The sequence below is a fragment of the Anastrepha ludens genome, chromosome 6 (genome assembly GCF_028408465.1).
Source record: "Anastrepha ludens isolate Willacy chromosome 6, idAnaLude1.1, whole genome shotgun sequence".
Lineage (NCBI taxonomy): Eukaryota > Metazoa > Arthropoda > Insecta > Diptera > Tephritidae > Anastrepha > Anastrepha ludens.
The window spans coordinates 116,251,121-116,266,735 of record NC_071502.1 but is presented as its reverse complement, the minus strand read 5'-3'; the positions used below and the strand labels follow the sequence as shown (position 1 = coordinate 116,266,735).

Genomic DNA, 15,615 nt, shown 5'->3' with positions numbered 1-15,615 from the left:
ATGTATTCTCTATACTTTCTATATTGTCGCCTCTCCGATACTACTCGTCGTATACACTAAGGTTGTGTTGTCGTTTTTAAATTTAATTCAAGAGGCTTTTGTTTGTTGCTATTGTTAGCTAGTCTATATACATATGTATATTCTCACACACATACTACGTACGTATGCCTTGCCCCACTATATGATATGCGCGAATTAAGTTGTATTTGGCAGGGTTCTTTCCGCTGTCGCGCTAGTGGTGTTGTTTAAAATTTGCCTGAATTAGCATAGTACACCCTCTGAACGCTCAAACACAATGCGCCCTAAATTTTAAAATTTATGTGAGTATACAACGGAGAGGAAGTCTGAATAATGCAAATAATCTCACGGCGCAAATTTGCTTTTGAATTTGATTGCGATTTTGGTGTTTGTCCCCTTGTGAGTGCTTGAAATTAATTTTAACACACATCAGTCAACGAATACTTTTTGCGTTTATTAAAATTCAATTTTATTTCTTCTTTGTATGTAAATATGAAATATCATAATTTAATATTTGAATAATTGTATAGGGTATTTGGGAAAACCGGGTGAGTAATGAAATCTTGCACTCGAAGCACTCGGAAGAAAATTCATATGTGCATATACATCACAAGTTGGGTTCAGTTTCTGTGACACATTCCACATTCTTTATAATTTAATGCCACTTAAAAGATGTAAATAATTTGTCGTGGAGTTAGTAGCTCTAATTGAAACGAAAATAATAAAAACTCAACGAGCAGATTACCCGTATCCCAGACTTGCGAATAACATTTAATCATTGAGTACAGCCCGCGACATCATCCATACAAAAAATAATTGCCATGCCAATTATTTACCAGTCCAACCATATTTCTGTTTGTATTATCTTATTTTTTTCGTTCACTTTTTAATATTTGAAACTTAAGTGGTCCCGGTGGTCTAGAGCTCGAAAATGTAGGGTATTTTGAGGAGTTTTTAATCAGTATAACTGTAGTTATGTCCCGTACTAGAATGAAAAATAAAAAAAGAATTTGACAAAATGGCTCGGTTTTGATTTTGAAACCCTATAAAGTTTTTTAATAAAAAAAAAAAAAATACGAAATAATTGAAATACCTAATATATGATTGTGGTACGAGCGATAGCCATTGATGTTAAATTAAAATTTCAGACGATTCGGTTGAAAAGTTTTTAGTTTTTTTGACAACACTAGGCCGAAAAAAGTTGTTTCGAGATAAATGAGTTTAAAGTTTGAGGTACGGGAGCGCGCGGATCGCTCTCCGCATGAAAATTTCACAGTATGTGCTTAATATACTTTCGAAATATCGAAAAAACAAAAAATCGATTTTTTCAAATTTCTAGACCACCGGGTCCCCTTAAACTTCGCGCCTGACCATCAAATTTCAATTGTCAAACAGCTTATTATTATTTTGCCAGCTACCGATTAAATTCCCAAGTTTGCTTCCGAGACACTTCGTTATTTGGGCTTAAGCATTTTCTTTGGATTTACAAAAACAAAATATATGTAAAACAGCTAAGTGACGAACTCTATTCTCGCATCAATTGCAGGCGATAGCCACCAAAAGTGATTGTTTCTCATTAATATTTTTCTATTATTAATAAATAATAATGATATTATTAATGCGTATAATATTTTTTTTATTAATGTCTTTCCCCACCAGCCCAACAAACCGGAATGCTTGCTTTATCCAAATTTTTTATTTGGGTTTGTAAAGCTGATCTGAAAATTTTCAGCCTTTACCTTTAAGCAACCCAATTTTTAAGCACATTTTCGATTGTTTGGGCTCCAATTTCATGAATGGCAACTTCGATTTCGTGTTTTAAAGCATTAATGTGGATGGTTCGCATAGCATTTGTCTTTAACGGCTCCTCACAAAAAATAGTCCAACGGGCTTAATCACAGCTCCGAGGCGGCCAATTGATATCGGAATTTCGGCTGATTATTCGGTTTTCAAAAACGGTAGCCAAAAGTTCGAGCGTAACTTTGGCAGTGTGACAAGTTGCACCGTCTTGTTGAAACCAAATGTCGTCCATGTCACCCTCTTCAATTTTTGGAAACAAAAACTCGTTGAGCATGTCACGGTAACGCTCGCCATTTACTGTAACCGCGGCTCCTCGCTCATTTTCGAAAAAAAATGGCCCGATGATTCCGCCAGACCAAAAACCGCACCAAACAGTGACTCGTTGTGGATGCATTTGCTTCTCTACAGTAACGTGTGAATTTTCTGAGCCCCAAATCTGACAATTTTGCTTATTGACATAGCCACCGATGTGAAAATCAGAAAAAAATAAGAAGACTCACCACTTTGGAAATAGGTTTTCAATATTTCCCAATTTTGTTCAAGCGTATAGCGTCCCATTTCGTAAATGTCAAACCTTTAAGTAAATTATGAACACATTTGACATATCATGTGTGTTACCATTCTCAAAAAAATAGGTGGTTCAAAAAGCAAACGCTGTATGGTCCACCCGTTATGTACCTTCTGTTCAAATATGAACGAGACGTTATCAATAAAACGGTCCGCGGATGACATGTGGCAAAAATAATTTTTTCGTTTTTTGGTAGGACTGTTATAAGCTTACATGGCAAATTTCAGCGTGATATGTCACATAGTTTGTTTTCTGTGCTACTGTAAACAAGTCAAGCTCGAGTGTGTTCTTCGAATTTAACGAGGAAAATTCAAGTTGAACAAAGAATTTGTTTGAAATTTTGTTATTCCAACAAAATTTCGGCTTCAGACGCCTTAAAAATATTGCAGGCAACCTATGGGGACTCTGCTCTATCGCGTGCACGTGTTTTCCAGTGGTACAAATCGTTCAAATAGGCCCGTACATCGGTTGAAAACTTGCCTCATGAACGTCGGAAAAGTAAAGGAAATTGTGCTTGAAAATCGCACAAATCGCAAAATCGGTTAACGCTGAATATTATTTAGACGCTTTAAAGCGTTTGCGCGAGAACATTCGTCTTAAAAGGAAGGAATTGTGGGACAACAAGTCATGGTTCTTGCATCACGATAATGCACCAACTCACACATCACGTCTTGTTCGCGATTATTTGAACAAAAATAATGTTAATATAGTTCCGCAAGCACCGTATTCGCCTGATATGGCTCCATGTGACTTTTTCCTGTTTCCCAATTGAAGTCATAAAAGAGAATTCGAAGAACACACTCGAGCTTGACTTGTTTACAGTAGCACAGAAAACAAACTATGTGACATATAACGTGAAATTTGCCATGTAAGCTTATAACAGTCCTACCAAAAAACAAAAAAATTATTTTTGCCACATGTCATCCGCGGACCGTTTTATTGATAACATCTCGTTCATATTTGAGCAGAAGGTATATGTGTATATTATGTATCCCAAATTTCAATCTTCATTTCTCCTGCTTGCTATGCATCTCTTTCAAAATTATTTTCTGCGTTGCTGCATACAAAAAGCAGTCGTAAATGCATGCATACAGGAATATTTTGTCAATAAATTGTCACGCATAGTCAGCCATCATACTAGCGTCACACTTCAAAACAAAAAACAGCATTCCAATTGCTTATTGGCTAGTACATCCCTTCAAGCTTGCTACGTAAGCCGTAAAAAGGCACCAACCACCCACATTAAAAAAAGCAACTCTCGCACTTGCGCTAGGAGTCTACTCATCTACGCCCGCCCTGAGGCAACACTGAGGCGGAAGTCACGAAAAATAACGCATTGTCTGCATTGTTATTCTTTTTTTTTTTTGTTTTGTTTTCGTCTATTTTTTTTGTCGCTAACGTCCGCTGCTTTTCATTTTCTTCTATGTCTTATTGCTAAGTGCTTGTTAAAGCCGATTGCGTGCTTCTTGTTGTTTTAAGTTAAGTATTGTTGGTGCTTTTGTTGCTTTCAGGGCATGACATATGAAGTGGCATTAAATGCCACTGGCTGTGCGCTTTGTACGTAAGCCTTAAAACAAGGGCCAGTGACTTGCGGACCGCGCGAGCATTCCACGAATTTTTCAAATTACAAACTTTTATAACTTCTATAGCTCATAATAATTCTTTTTGTTTTTTGTTTTTAGAATTTTTATTAATATATTTTTTATCCCACACGCTGTACGCGGTTTTTAGAGTCCCTGCGCTTTGACCTTTTACATAATCCCGCTATAGATATAAATGTGTGCATTTCATTTTTATTGCTAAGTAATTTTAGTTTCTATTACATGAAGCGCTTTGTTATTGTTACTGGAAAAACAAAAAATTTTAAATGCGACTAATTTTTGGTAGTCTGTGCTGTTTATTTTCAATGAAGTTTGGCACCAATCTTTGGCGAATTGAAATAAAATGAAAAACATAGAAAACTTAATTTAAAAAAAATAACTTCAAGTCGGTAGCATACAATTTCATCAAACGAATATATATCCATTTGTATGTGCAATATATTACATATATACCTAAAAGTATATACATACATGCATATGTATATTTGTATTTATATATTTACGGAAGCATCTAAATGCACTCCCTTTGCATTGTAGTTAAATTGAATGACACGCGTCAGCTGCGTGCCTCGCCTAAGTTAACTAACGGAAATGGTAATACAACGGATTATTTTTATGAGTAACTGATTATTCAGCTAAAGCTCGTGCGTGAAACCGGTTTCAACCCTACTGCAATACTAATATTTTAAATGTTGAAATAGTAGGCAGAGCTCAACAAGAAACAAATCTAATTAATAACCGTGCGCATGCGCTGGACGTTGTCTACAGAGTTTAATGAATCGAGCAGCGTCATTTGATCATACGACGGTATTAATTAAAAAAAATTAAGTGTATACACCAGGCGCATATTTGCAGAGTAATGTCATATCATAGACCAAGTCATAGTGGCGCAAAATTAATCATCAAATTTTTTTTTTAATAACTGTTTTACTAAATAACCGAAAATAGGATTTAGAGTGATGGAAATCTTTAATTTCACCTTTACGCCTTCCATTGCTTACCGGGTTCTCTGTATGCTGCAGCTTCTGCATTTTACTGCGGTTCACAAGTGTCCAATATGACGCCATTTTGAAAGGTTATACATCTCCCGATACGGTGATTACTTTTTAACAAAGATATGCGTTTCCCACATAAGCCGTTTATCCAAATGAATGTCTAGATATTTGGCAGTATCACATTGCGGGATTGAGGTAATGTTTCAGTGGTAGCAAAAATATTAAAAAAAAATCTAGAATTATGGCAACTCAACACCTGATTCTGTTAAATGCACGCGTAATACCTCTGCATTCCCTGTGGATTCTCACGGTGGAAAGCATTCAAAAAGTTGGCGACAACCGTGAACTGCTATCCCGCTCTCAGTGAGTTTGGTAGAATCATTTGATTGGCTGACGTAAAAATAAAATATTTCTGTTCATTTCATTGTTGGTGTATTATCCATCCGTTGGTCCAAATTTTTGATGACGCTGAGGCATAATTGAGGTTCCTTGCCGTTAATGTGCCGAATTATCTCATCCATTAGCTCTTGAATTGTTGCTGGCTTATCGCCGTACACCTTTTCTTTCAAATAACCCCAAAGAAAGAAGTCTAACGGTGTCAAATCACATGATCATCGCCGCGACGTGAGATTATCCGGCCATCAAATTTTTCGCGCAAAAGAGCCATTGTTTCGTTAGCTTTGTGACAAGTGGCACCGTCCTGTTGAAACCACATATCGTCCACATCCATATCATCCAATTCGGGCCATAAAAGTTCGTTATCATCTCACGATAGCGAACACTATTCACAGTAACTATCTGAGCGGCCTCATTTTGGAAAAAATACGGCCCAATGATGCCGCCGGCCCATAATCCGCACCAAACAGTCACTCTTTGTGGGTGCATTGGTTTTTTGGCAATCACTCTTGGATTATCATTCGCTCAAATGCGGCAATTCTGCTTATTGACGAATCCACTGAGGTGAAAATGTGTCTCATCACTGAAGATGATTTTCTTCGAAAATTGGTCATTCACTGTTGCCATTTCCTGCCAACATTCTGACCATTGACTACGCTTGAAATGGTCAAGAGGCTTTAGTTCTTGAGCCAATTGCACCTTGTAAGCGTGTAAATGCAAGTATTTATGCATAATGTTCATCAACGGCGAGCGTGAGAGGTGCAATTGTTGGGCACGACGACGAGTTGAGGTGGACGGCTCTTCAACCACACTATCGCGAACAGCAGAAATATTATCTGCAGTACGAGCTGTACGAGCATGCACTGGAGTTTTCACATCTCCTACAGACCCGGTTTGCTCAAACTTTTGCACAATTTTTCCGATTGTACGCCCATTTGGACGATTAAATTGGCCGAAAAAATCACGAAGTGCGCGATATGCATTTTGATTTGAACGCCCGTTTTCATTATAGGCCTGAATAACTTTAACACGTTGCTCGATTGTGTATCTTTCCATGGTTGAAATTGAGCTAGTCTGAAATTGAAAAATGTCAAATGAAATGCAAGAAAACACTTCACGTTTAGGTGTGGTTTATATTCAACATCGGCCCTTGAAATTTAACCACACTTATAATAGCAACGAATGTGAAGTATTTTCGCATTTTGATTGAGTATGCGTGGCAGTCCATCTATATGTAGACCTTTGTGCCCGTTTTTTGTTTACAAAAATTTACATTTTAACTGTCTGATGTGTCTGATTTGGCACCTTCAACTTTTACTTTTTTCAAAAAACTCATTTGCCGTTGAGAGGAAGACAAAATGTGGCCAGCTAAAAGCTAAGCACCGGTCGCTAGTCTAGAACAGCCATTCCAAATGGCTTTTTTATAGCCCCCATTTATTTTATACATCTGTCTATTGACATTTAGTACGCTTTTTAACAATTTGGTCAGGATTTATATTAAATCATTAAAATCGCTCTATTCATTAGGAAGAAGGGTTTTTTGAATACAATAAATTGGTTAAAAAAAGGTGATTGTTGTTCATATATAAAAAAAGTTTTAGAATGCTCCCTGTATTTTAGTTTCAAAACAGAATTGTTTAAATTTTTTTATTTTATAGTTTCATAGATCAAAAATATACTTGTTTATATCTACTAATTTAACCCAAAGCTCTTTCAAACTTAATATAATTAATAATAAAGTAGCTGAAGTGCTGTGCATCCAAAAAGCACACTCCTTAAAGCATAACGCCTAAACGCCTCTTTTCGGCTACTACATTCCATTTTTCAACGCTCAAGTTCTTTTGCACCTCGGCAAGCGGAAATTGAAAGACTGTTTACATTGGCACTACTGGTCATACTAAAGCACAAAGCAGACACACACGCACACACTAATACCTGCACGCTCTTCTCACAGAGTTTTTTTGTTCACTTCAAACTGACGACAGCATTTCTCCAGCTACTTTACTTGCATGCCTCTGTAAGTGTGGCACGTCAACATTCATTGCTCGAGTTCCTGCTGTTTCACTCCACCACGAGGCGTCGTTGACAAGTGTGTTGTGCGATTTTAGGTTTAATGCGGATATTACATGAAGAGTAGCCAAGTATTGATTTTCTTGTAGCCTTTGACTGAGTAACTGACAAGCACATATTTGCACTTTGCCGCATACAGCTACAAGCATTTGTTGGCGCTTCCTTTCGACGAAAACGAGCGGTAAAAACGTCAAAGAACGAAGAATTTTTCAAGTAGCTCTTGGCAATGTTTGATTTCGTATGCATTTTAAAGCACTCCAATATAGGTAATTGTGCTTTAGGCCTGAGTGATATTCATTGCATAAGATGCTATGTGTTTAAATGAGGCGTTGGTGCTATCTATTGATTTTATTTTATCTATTGAAGTAAATAATTGTAGTAGTCTAGTTATAAATTTAATTTTTGTAAGAAAAATCATCTGAGCTTATGCGAAGTGAAGTTTCGTATAATTTTTCTCAGTTATTTTGACTTAGCTTTGCTGCAAATAGCAGTGATTCTTTCTTGATCGTTATATGCGAGCGAGAATATATACCAAAACCTACTCAATGGTTTGGTGTTTTTTTCTTTTTTTAAATTAAAGCTACCGAAACTGTTAGTTAAAAAAACTGTATTATTAAACAAAAGAAGGTTAAAAAAGATCCCTCTGAGAAGATTTTAGTGCTAATGAAAATTTGTTGATTCTTATAAAGTTTGATAGTTTGAAAGTCCAAATTTAATTTTTTGCTCCTTTTAAGGATATGAAAGAATATTAAATCTTCTTCTCTCACCTCTTCTTAACATTGAAAACCTTTTTACACATTTGAAAAAGCGTTTGAATTTACTGAATACGAATTAAAACCATAGAGGTGTAATCGCTTCTTCCGGTCCCTTAGTGGGACATATGTAGGTCAACAAGAGGTGTATTCATAGTAAAAATAGGCAAAAAAAATACCAGAAAATACTGAAGAAACCATGACGACATTTTTACAAAAAGAGACATTTTTACTTTATCTTGTTACATAACCTCAAATATAGCAAAAAGTCGTTCTCTTGACAAAAAACTCTTAAATTAAATTGTACATAATCTTAACACATTTATTAAAAAAAAACGCACATTTTAAAGACATTTTGTCACGCATACAAAGTTCTTTAAGTAATTCCATAGAAATTTGGTGTTTTATTTTTTTAAATGGGATTTTAAGTCCGTTTTTATATCGAAAGCTGGGCAATAATGCAGTAACGAGCGAGAGATTTCACTGCTGGCAGGAGCAGAACACCAACAACAACCGCAATCGCGGGCAATGTGACCAGATGTTAAAAAAAAGGAAAGCTAAATAAAACTGAGTGAATTATTGAATTAATTTTAAAAAAATGTATATTTTACAATATTACAAACATTACATTTTAGGTTGAACAAGATAGAAAAATATCATGAAGAAATAACCAAAACTCCGAGACTAAAAAACAAAAACAAAAATGCTAAATAAAGTTACGAAAATGGTAATCTGGCCATACCGGGACTAATATGACGTCACTCAATGTCTAATTCGCTGAGAGCAAAGTAACGGTACCATGACAGGCGCCATTTCATTATTCTTTCCATCATGTGTATACAGTTCAAAACCATCATCTCCATTCGCTCATAATTTAATTAATTGACTAACAATCTCTCTCTTAGCATTGATTTTGTCTTAATTTATGGCTTTCCACTTATTTCCTTTTCCCCTTATTTGCATGTATGTACGTCTTGTCTTCTTCAACTTACGAGTACACTTCTTCAAGTTTCCCAATTTTACTAGCACTTATTGCAGCAACCCTCTCCTGCTAATTGCTGTCGTTTAACCCAAAATGCATTGGTCTAAAAACAATTGTTTGAAATGTTCAAGTGACACTCGGGAAGGTGTGAGTGTGCGTGCATTTACTGTTCAATCGCTCATTCAGATTTCAGCGCGGCAGTTGGAGGTGGAGCGGCAAGTGGCGGTAGAGATGCTTTGATGGGGGGTTGTTTGTATTGTTTAATGGCATTATTTCCAATTCATTAGAGTAAATGAACATCTCAGTACGACGTTTCACACAATAAGCAACAGCGAGAGAAGTACTTGTTTGAAGTTGATATGAATTTTGTGATTTACAAAAAGCACACAAAGAAAAAACAACAAAAACCATGACAATTGGTTGACATTAATGTCAAATGGTTGAAACATGTGCACGAGTGCAGTTTATGTGTGTTTTAAAAAATTTATTTATACATACACCCTGTGCAATATGAGTTCTTAATATATATAAATCTTTATCTTTAATTGGCCAAACGACACAGTCTAATTCATGTTGGGGAAATTATTGACGCTTTGTGAGAAGAAACTGAGAAGCTTTGAGAGAGATTCATATTGCTCATATTCCTCAAGCTCTGTGTCCATATTTATAATTGAAACGTCAAATTTTCTCACTTCTCTAATATTGTTTTTTAACTTGACACAATTTCCAACTCTGTGCCATGAGCAGCGTGCAATCTTAATTTCCTTAAAACGAGTATGGCGTTAGGTTATGTTGAAATGGTTGTTGCCTATGTTGGACGAAAATCAAAAATTCGTCCTTTGTGATACCAAGGTATGGCGTATGGTACCTTTCCTATCTGTTACACCTGCTTTGCGTGGTTGAAAGGGTCGTCTATGAACCGATGGATTTCAAAATGGCGTTTGTGTACGTTTCTTTCCATTGACTGGGAGCCGTTTATGGCGAAAGGAGATGATGCCGATGTTGAAATTTCTGGAGGAAGTGTTTTTCAGAAAAAAACTATGTGCACTTTTCAGACTGCCTATTTGGAGTTTCTGGATTTCGAACTACCGAACAGCTGTTTAAGGTAAATTGGTTGTTGCCGATGGTGGAATCTTTAGAAGAAGTTAAAAAATACTGTGAAGACTGCAAAAGTCTGTATGTGAGCGCTTTTCAGACTGCCTATTGTGAGTTTCTGGATTTCGAACTGCCGTTCGTTTAAACTTCTTTTTAAGGATTGAGAGCCGTTTTTGGCGAAACGGGATGTTGTCAAATCTCTGAAGAAGTGCTTTTAGAAGAGGGTGGGTATTACAAGAAGGTCTACCTATTTTGAGTTTCTGGCAGTTTTTATTATCTATCTTATCTTTTTTTCTTATTTTCTGGTATCTGGTCTACCACATGCAGAATGCATGCAAATTATGAAAATCTGCTATCGAAAATCTGAGGGTTCTGTAGAAAACTTTGTCGTAAATTTGTTTGTCGTCGTGAAGAAACTTGTAGCAAAAACAAGGTCCATCACATAAGCCATTTAATACAAAAGTGGGATTTTAGAATTTTTTTTTTAACCCAGTCTAACATCTCTTTAGCCAAAATTTTAAATTTCAAAGCCGCATAACCACAGCAGCTGGTGCTTAATATGAATAACACTGTGTGACAAAATAAAAAAAATAAATATACTTTTATGGAGACCTAGCACAACTTGTGGCTATAGAAAAACTAAAAAAAATGTAATGTACTAAAAAAATTCCTTCATATCGGATAATATCGCAAAAATTATGTCAAAGTTGAAAAAATAGAAAAAAAATAAAAAAAAATCCAAATACTTCTGCCTACAGTCTCCTCAGTTGTCATTTTAGAAAAATTGTCAACAAACTGTCAAAAAGGCTTGTTTTTGTTCTTTCGAACTAAAAAAACAAATTTGAAATCGGATGGAAATTGGCGAAGTTAGGAGTGATTCTTCACATCAACCTACTGAAAAACGGTTTTATGGCCATAAAATGAGATTTTGGGCGTGTAATGGAAATTTCTCCTATACCATTTTTCTTAGTTTTACTATACCTACAAGTTGTACTAGGTCTCCATAAAAGTATAATTTCACTGTCGCACAGTGTAATAGTTAATAAAAATAATAATAATAATAAAAATAAGTTTCAAACATGTTTTTAAGGGTTGTGAGAATATCCAAAAAATTGGATTTTTTTTTGCATTTCATTAAATTTTAATATTTTAAAAATATTGTGTGAAAATTTGAATTGAGTCCGACAAATACTTTTCGAGTTATTCAACAATTAACAAAGGGCGCTCGGGCAAAAACAAACAAAAACAAAAACTTTCAATGCCTTTTTCTAAAAACTACAATATGTTTGTTGAACTGGTGATCACTGTAACTTAAAAACCGCTTGGTAGGTTAGTTAGGTTTGGCAGCCGCATCGCACATAGAGACAACGATGCCACTTAGACCACGAAATGGGTCCGTGGTGAGCCGCGGGGGCTGGGCTACATTCCCCTCTCCATATTGAACCATCCCGAGCTTTTAACAAAGCGTAAAAGGTTGTTGATACCTAAAGTGTATAGATTATCTATATTCGTTAAGAAGTAGGATTTTAAAAATCGGTTCCTGCTTCTGGCTAGAGCTGGCCATGTGCAAAAAAAGTGTTGAATTGTTTCCAACTCCTCCTCATTTCTGCAGCTACGACAGAAATCATGCATGTAACCGCCTAATCTCCTTGCATGATTTCCTATGAGACAATGTCCTGTGAAGGCCCCTACTAAGGCCCTGATTTGAAGTCTACTCAGTTTTATAATACTCTTGGACAGACGTAAATTTAGCGTTGGCCATGTTTGCCTAACAATTTCACAGGTGTTAACGCTAATCCATCTTTGATTTATAGAACTGATTAGTGCGTCCTTAATGAGAAGCTTACAAGTTGCGAGAGGTATCTCCATAAAATTACTTATGTATGCCTGGCATACAGATACCTTCTCTTGCAAGTTGGTCTGCCCTACAGTTCCCTGGTATATCTCTGTGGCCTGGAACCCAGCATAAGATTATACGATATTGCTTGGCCATCTGATTTAGACATTGGCGACAACGTACGACACTCCTTAATGTTGTTTGGAATGCATCCAGGGCTCGTAGGGCAGTTTGGCTGTCTGATAAAATGCAGATATCCGTTGATGATATTCTGTTTATCTTTAGCCATTTTAAGGCTTCACTAAACAAAACGCTTGAAAAACACTACAGTGATCCGATAGTTTACAGGATTCACTAATAGAAAGCTTTTCGCAAAATAACCCTGATCCTACACCGGTGTCCATTTTAGATCCGTCCGTGTTGAACTTAACGGGTGTGTTGGGTGTTGGATCTTCTCCAAGTCATTCCAGTCTAGAAGGGATTTTCATTAGGAAATTCCTTTCGAAGCGAAGAATAGGAGGGTGAAAATCACAGTCACTGGGTATATCCGTGTAAGAGTCTAAGATGGTTGAATGTCCATGTGTGACAGTCTTCCATTGTGAGCTCGCTTTGAGCCTTAAAGCGGAGCAGGCCGCTGAGTATTTGCAGAAAATAGTCGCTTGGTAGATTTCAATAAAATTTATATTGCTTTTCAAAAGCATAAAGACTCGTGACTGATCGAAGGATTTGTTTAAAAAATTTGGATCTTTTTTAACAATTAATTGTGGGTTTTTTTCTCGAAAATCAGAAAAATATTTCCTGAGGCCGCCATATTGTTAATTTTGAAAATACAGGGTGGGCCAAATAAGACCTACTAATGACTACTGCCAAGTAGTGTGCGCAGTTGCTCCATCTTGTTGAAACCACAAATTAGGATACTGCTCCGCCATTGGCCGCAAAAAGTTTTCAATCAATCTTCTGTAAGAAGCTCCTGAAATCGATTCCGGCGTTTCATCATCATTTTCGATGAAATATGGACCGATAACTCTAGTGGCCATAACACCGCACCTAACAGTACATTTAGATGGGTGCAACTGATGTTGGTGTGTTGAAATGCGCTTCATCCGATATCAAAACATTATTTAAAAAATCAATTTGTGGGGCTAATTGTGTAAAACGAATAGCGTATTGTAGTCGTTGTTGGTGGTCTTTCGGTAGGGTTCCATAATAAATTTCCAACAATTCAATTATAACCTACAAAAAGAGAAAAATCAAGGACTTGTGATGATCACGGCAAGAGACTTCTGGAGAAACGAGCTCCACACAAACAGCGATAGCTTTTACAATTATAATTTTTTTTTTTTGTAATTTTGCTAAAGTCAAGTCGAAACATTATGCATTAATGCTATGTTTTTGTTTTTGTAAAATAAAGCAATTGACTATCAAAAAAAAAAAAATTATTGAAAATCATCATTTTTTCGGGCCTCTGACTACCCCTAACCCCTTAATAAATTTCATTCAATTATTCTCATATTATATTGTAGCCAGCTGTCACAGTAAAAGAAAAAATTCTCAAAAAGTTTATTGAGAATATATCAAGGCCAAATCGTGTTGGTAAATCGCCGTGTCCATGTGACAATCAGCTCAGAATGAAACAAATCGAATTCGTTATTTGTTTACTAGTTTTTCAGTACTTTGCTTTGACAATCAGACATATAAAACATTGTTGTTGGTCTAGTGCCAGCACCTTTAACAAAAGCGCCTTGATTTATTCTCATATCATCCTGTAGCCAGCTGTCGAATTTAAAAAAAATATTCTCAAAAATTTTATTGAGAATATATCGTATTTCTAGAATTATAGAATGCTTTCAAACTCGTATAAAGAAATCTCACTTATCTCTCATACGCTCCTCTTCACAACGACCCTCTACTTCCCTAATAAAATTAACCTTCCGTTCAGCGCAATGTTGTTTGGAACTATAAATAAAGATAAAGTTACGGTTGAAAAAAAAAGTGGAAATTAATTAGTTTTATTGTTTATTAACGAATTTATTATTTTATAAACAACACTGTTCAATTCAAATATCATACCATATCATATTTCCTTCAATTCAAAAATGTAAATTAATTTGAATTTTACTCAAACTACAATTTTGAAAATAATTTTGTATATTTTTCTTTTTTACAGATACGCAAAAGCTCTGCAGATGTTCAAAATATGCCAACACTATTAAAAAAAAAAATAATAATCGAAGTGAAGTGATTTATGGTGCCGCTCGAAAGTGTTTTCCACACAAAACCGGCAGTGAAAAAGTGCTTTAGTGCAAATATTTTCCAAACGACTAAAATCTTCTATACCAAATATTTGCGTAATTTATATTTCTTCTATTTTCCCCTCCATTCAGCTATAAAAGCAGCGCGTGTTGAAAGTGAAAATTGAAAATTAAAAATTTGACGAACCAGTGTTGGATTAGTGCTCGCACGTCATATTCAGTGTGCAATATTGAAACATATTGTGGATTGCCATTTGGATATAATAAAACAACTTGTAGGCGAATCAACAACAACAGCGCAAATCACGCACAACTACAAAAGTAGCACCAAAAGCCGTAAAATGTTGCCGCCACCGCGCTTAAACGCCATAAAATGGCTAACATTACTTGCAGCCTTGGCTGCCTTCTGTAAGTATACATACATTTTTTGCCTGCCCGTTTGTATGTGGATCAGCCTATTTATGAGCGCCATTTCCTGCCTAAATACCAAGGCAAATATGAGAAGTGTGTGAAGTGTGCTGAGTGTAGACTTTCCGGATTCCTTGTGTGCATAAAAACAAAGCAAATATTTAAATCATTTTGGTATTTTTCTCGGGAATTTAGATGCGTCTGTATCATTAATACTTCGAGTGAAAAGCGCACCGAATATTGCACCAATTAAAGCTACGTAATATTTTACACTACTATTTTTAACAGCAATTTTCCAATTTGTTGGCAAAACATTTGGAAATTGTCGCAGCTATGCGTAAGTGGGTATGTGCGTTGCTTGATGTGAAGTGTAAAAAAATGCTGCTGTCAAACTAAACTGCAGCGTGGCGCTTATTGGGCGTGGAGCAACGCTGTTGCCTGCTGGTGCTACATACACATAAATTATCAAGAAAAAAAATTATTATTATTATTCCGAGTGTGTGAAAATGTGGTGTGGAAGAAAATTTGATGGCATCGTTTAGACTTTAGGTTCTAAGAAGGAGCGTAGTACATCAGATTGAATCATGTTAAAGTAGGTCCGCTATTAAGGGCGGTATTAAGAAGTCTGCTGTTAACAATAATAATAATGAGGGTCAAAATTTATATTCTTGTGATTTTCAAAAAACTATTTTTTCTAGTTCAAAATTTCAAAAATATGGTGCCAAAAATTTCTTCCAAATCGAAGCAGAACTTACCGAGATGTGTGCCTCTAATTGATAGCTCGGAAACCCCATTTTACTGAAAATACTTGCTGTAAACTTTCAAGAACTCCTCAAGCGAT

General features: G+C 35.9%; 1 protein-coding gene across 1 annotated transcript in view; it reads left to right on the top strand.

The window, feature by feature from the left end:
• Positions 1-15,615, top strand: part of LOC128867720 (cell adhesion molecule Dscam2) — a 245,634-nt gene that overhangs the window by 9,276 nt on the left and 220,743 nt on the right. Inside the window, exon 2 of the mRNA XM_054109170.1 lies at positions 14,282-14,774. Within this exon, the coding sequence (XP_053965145.1) occupies positions 14,708-14,774 (67 nt within the window). The 5' untranslated portion in view covers positions 14,282-14,707. The remainder of the gene's footprint in view (positions 1-14,281; positions 14,775-15,615) is intronic.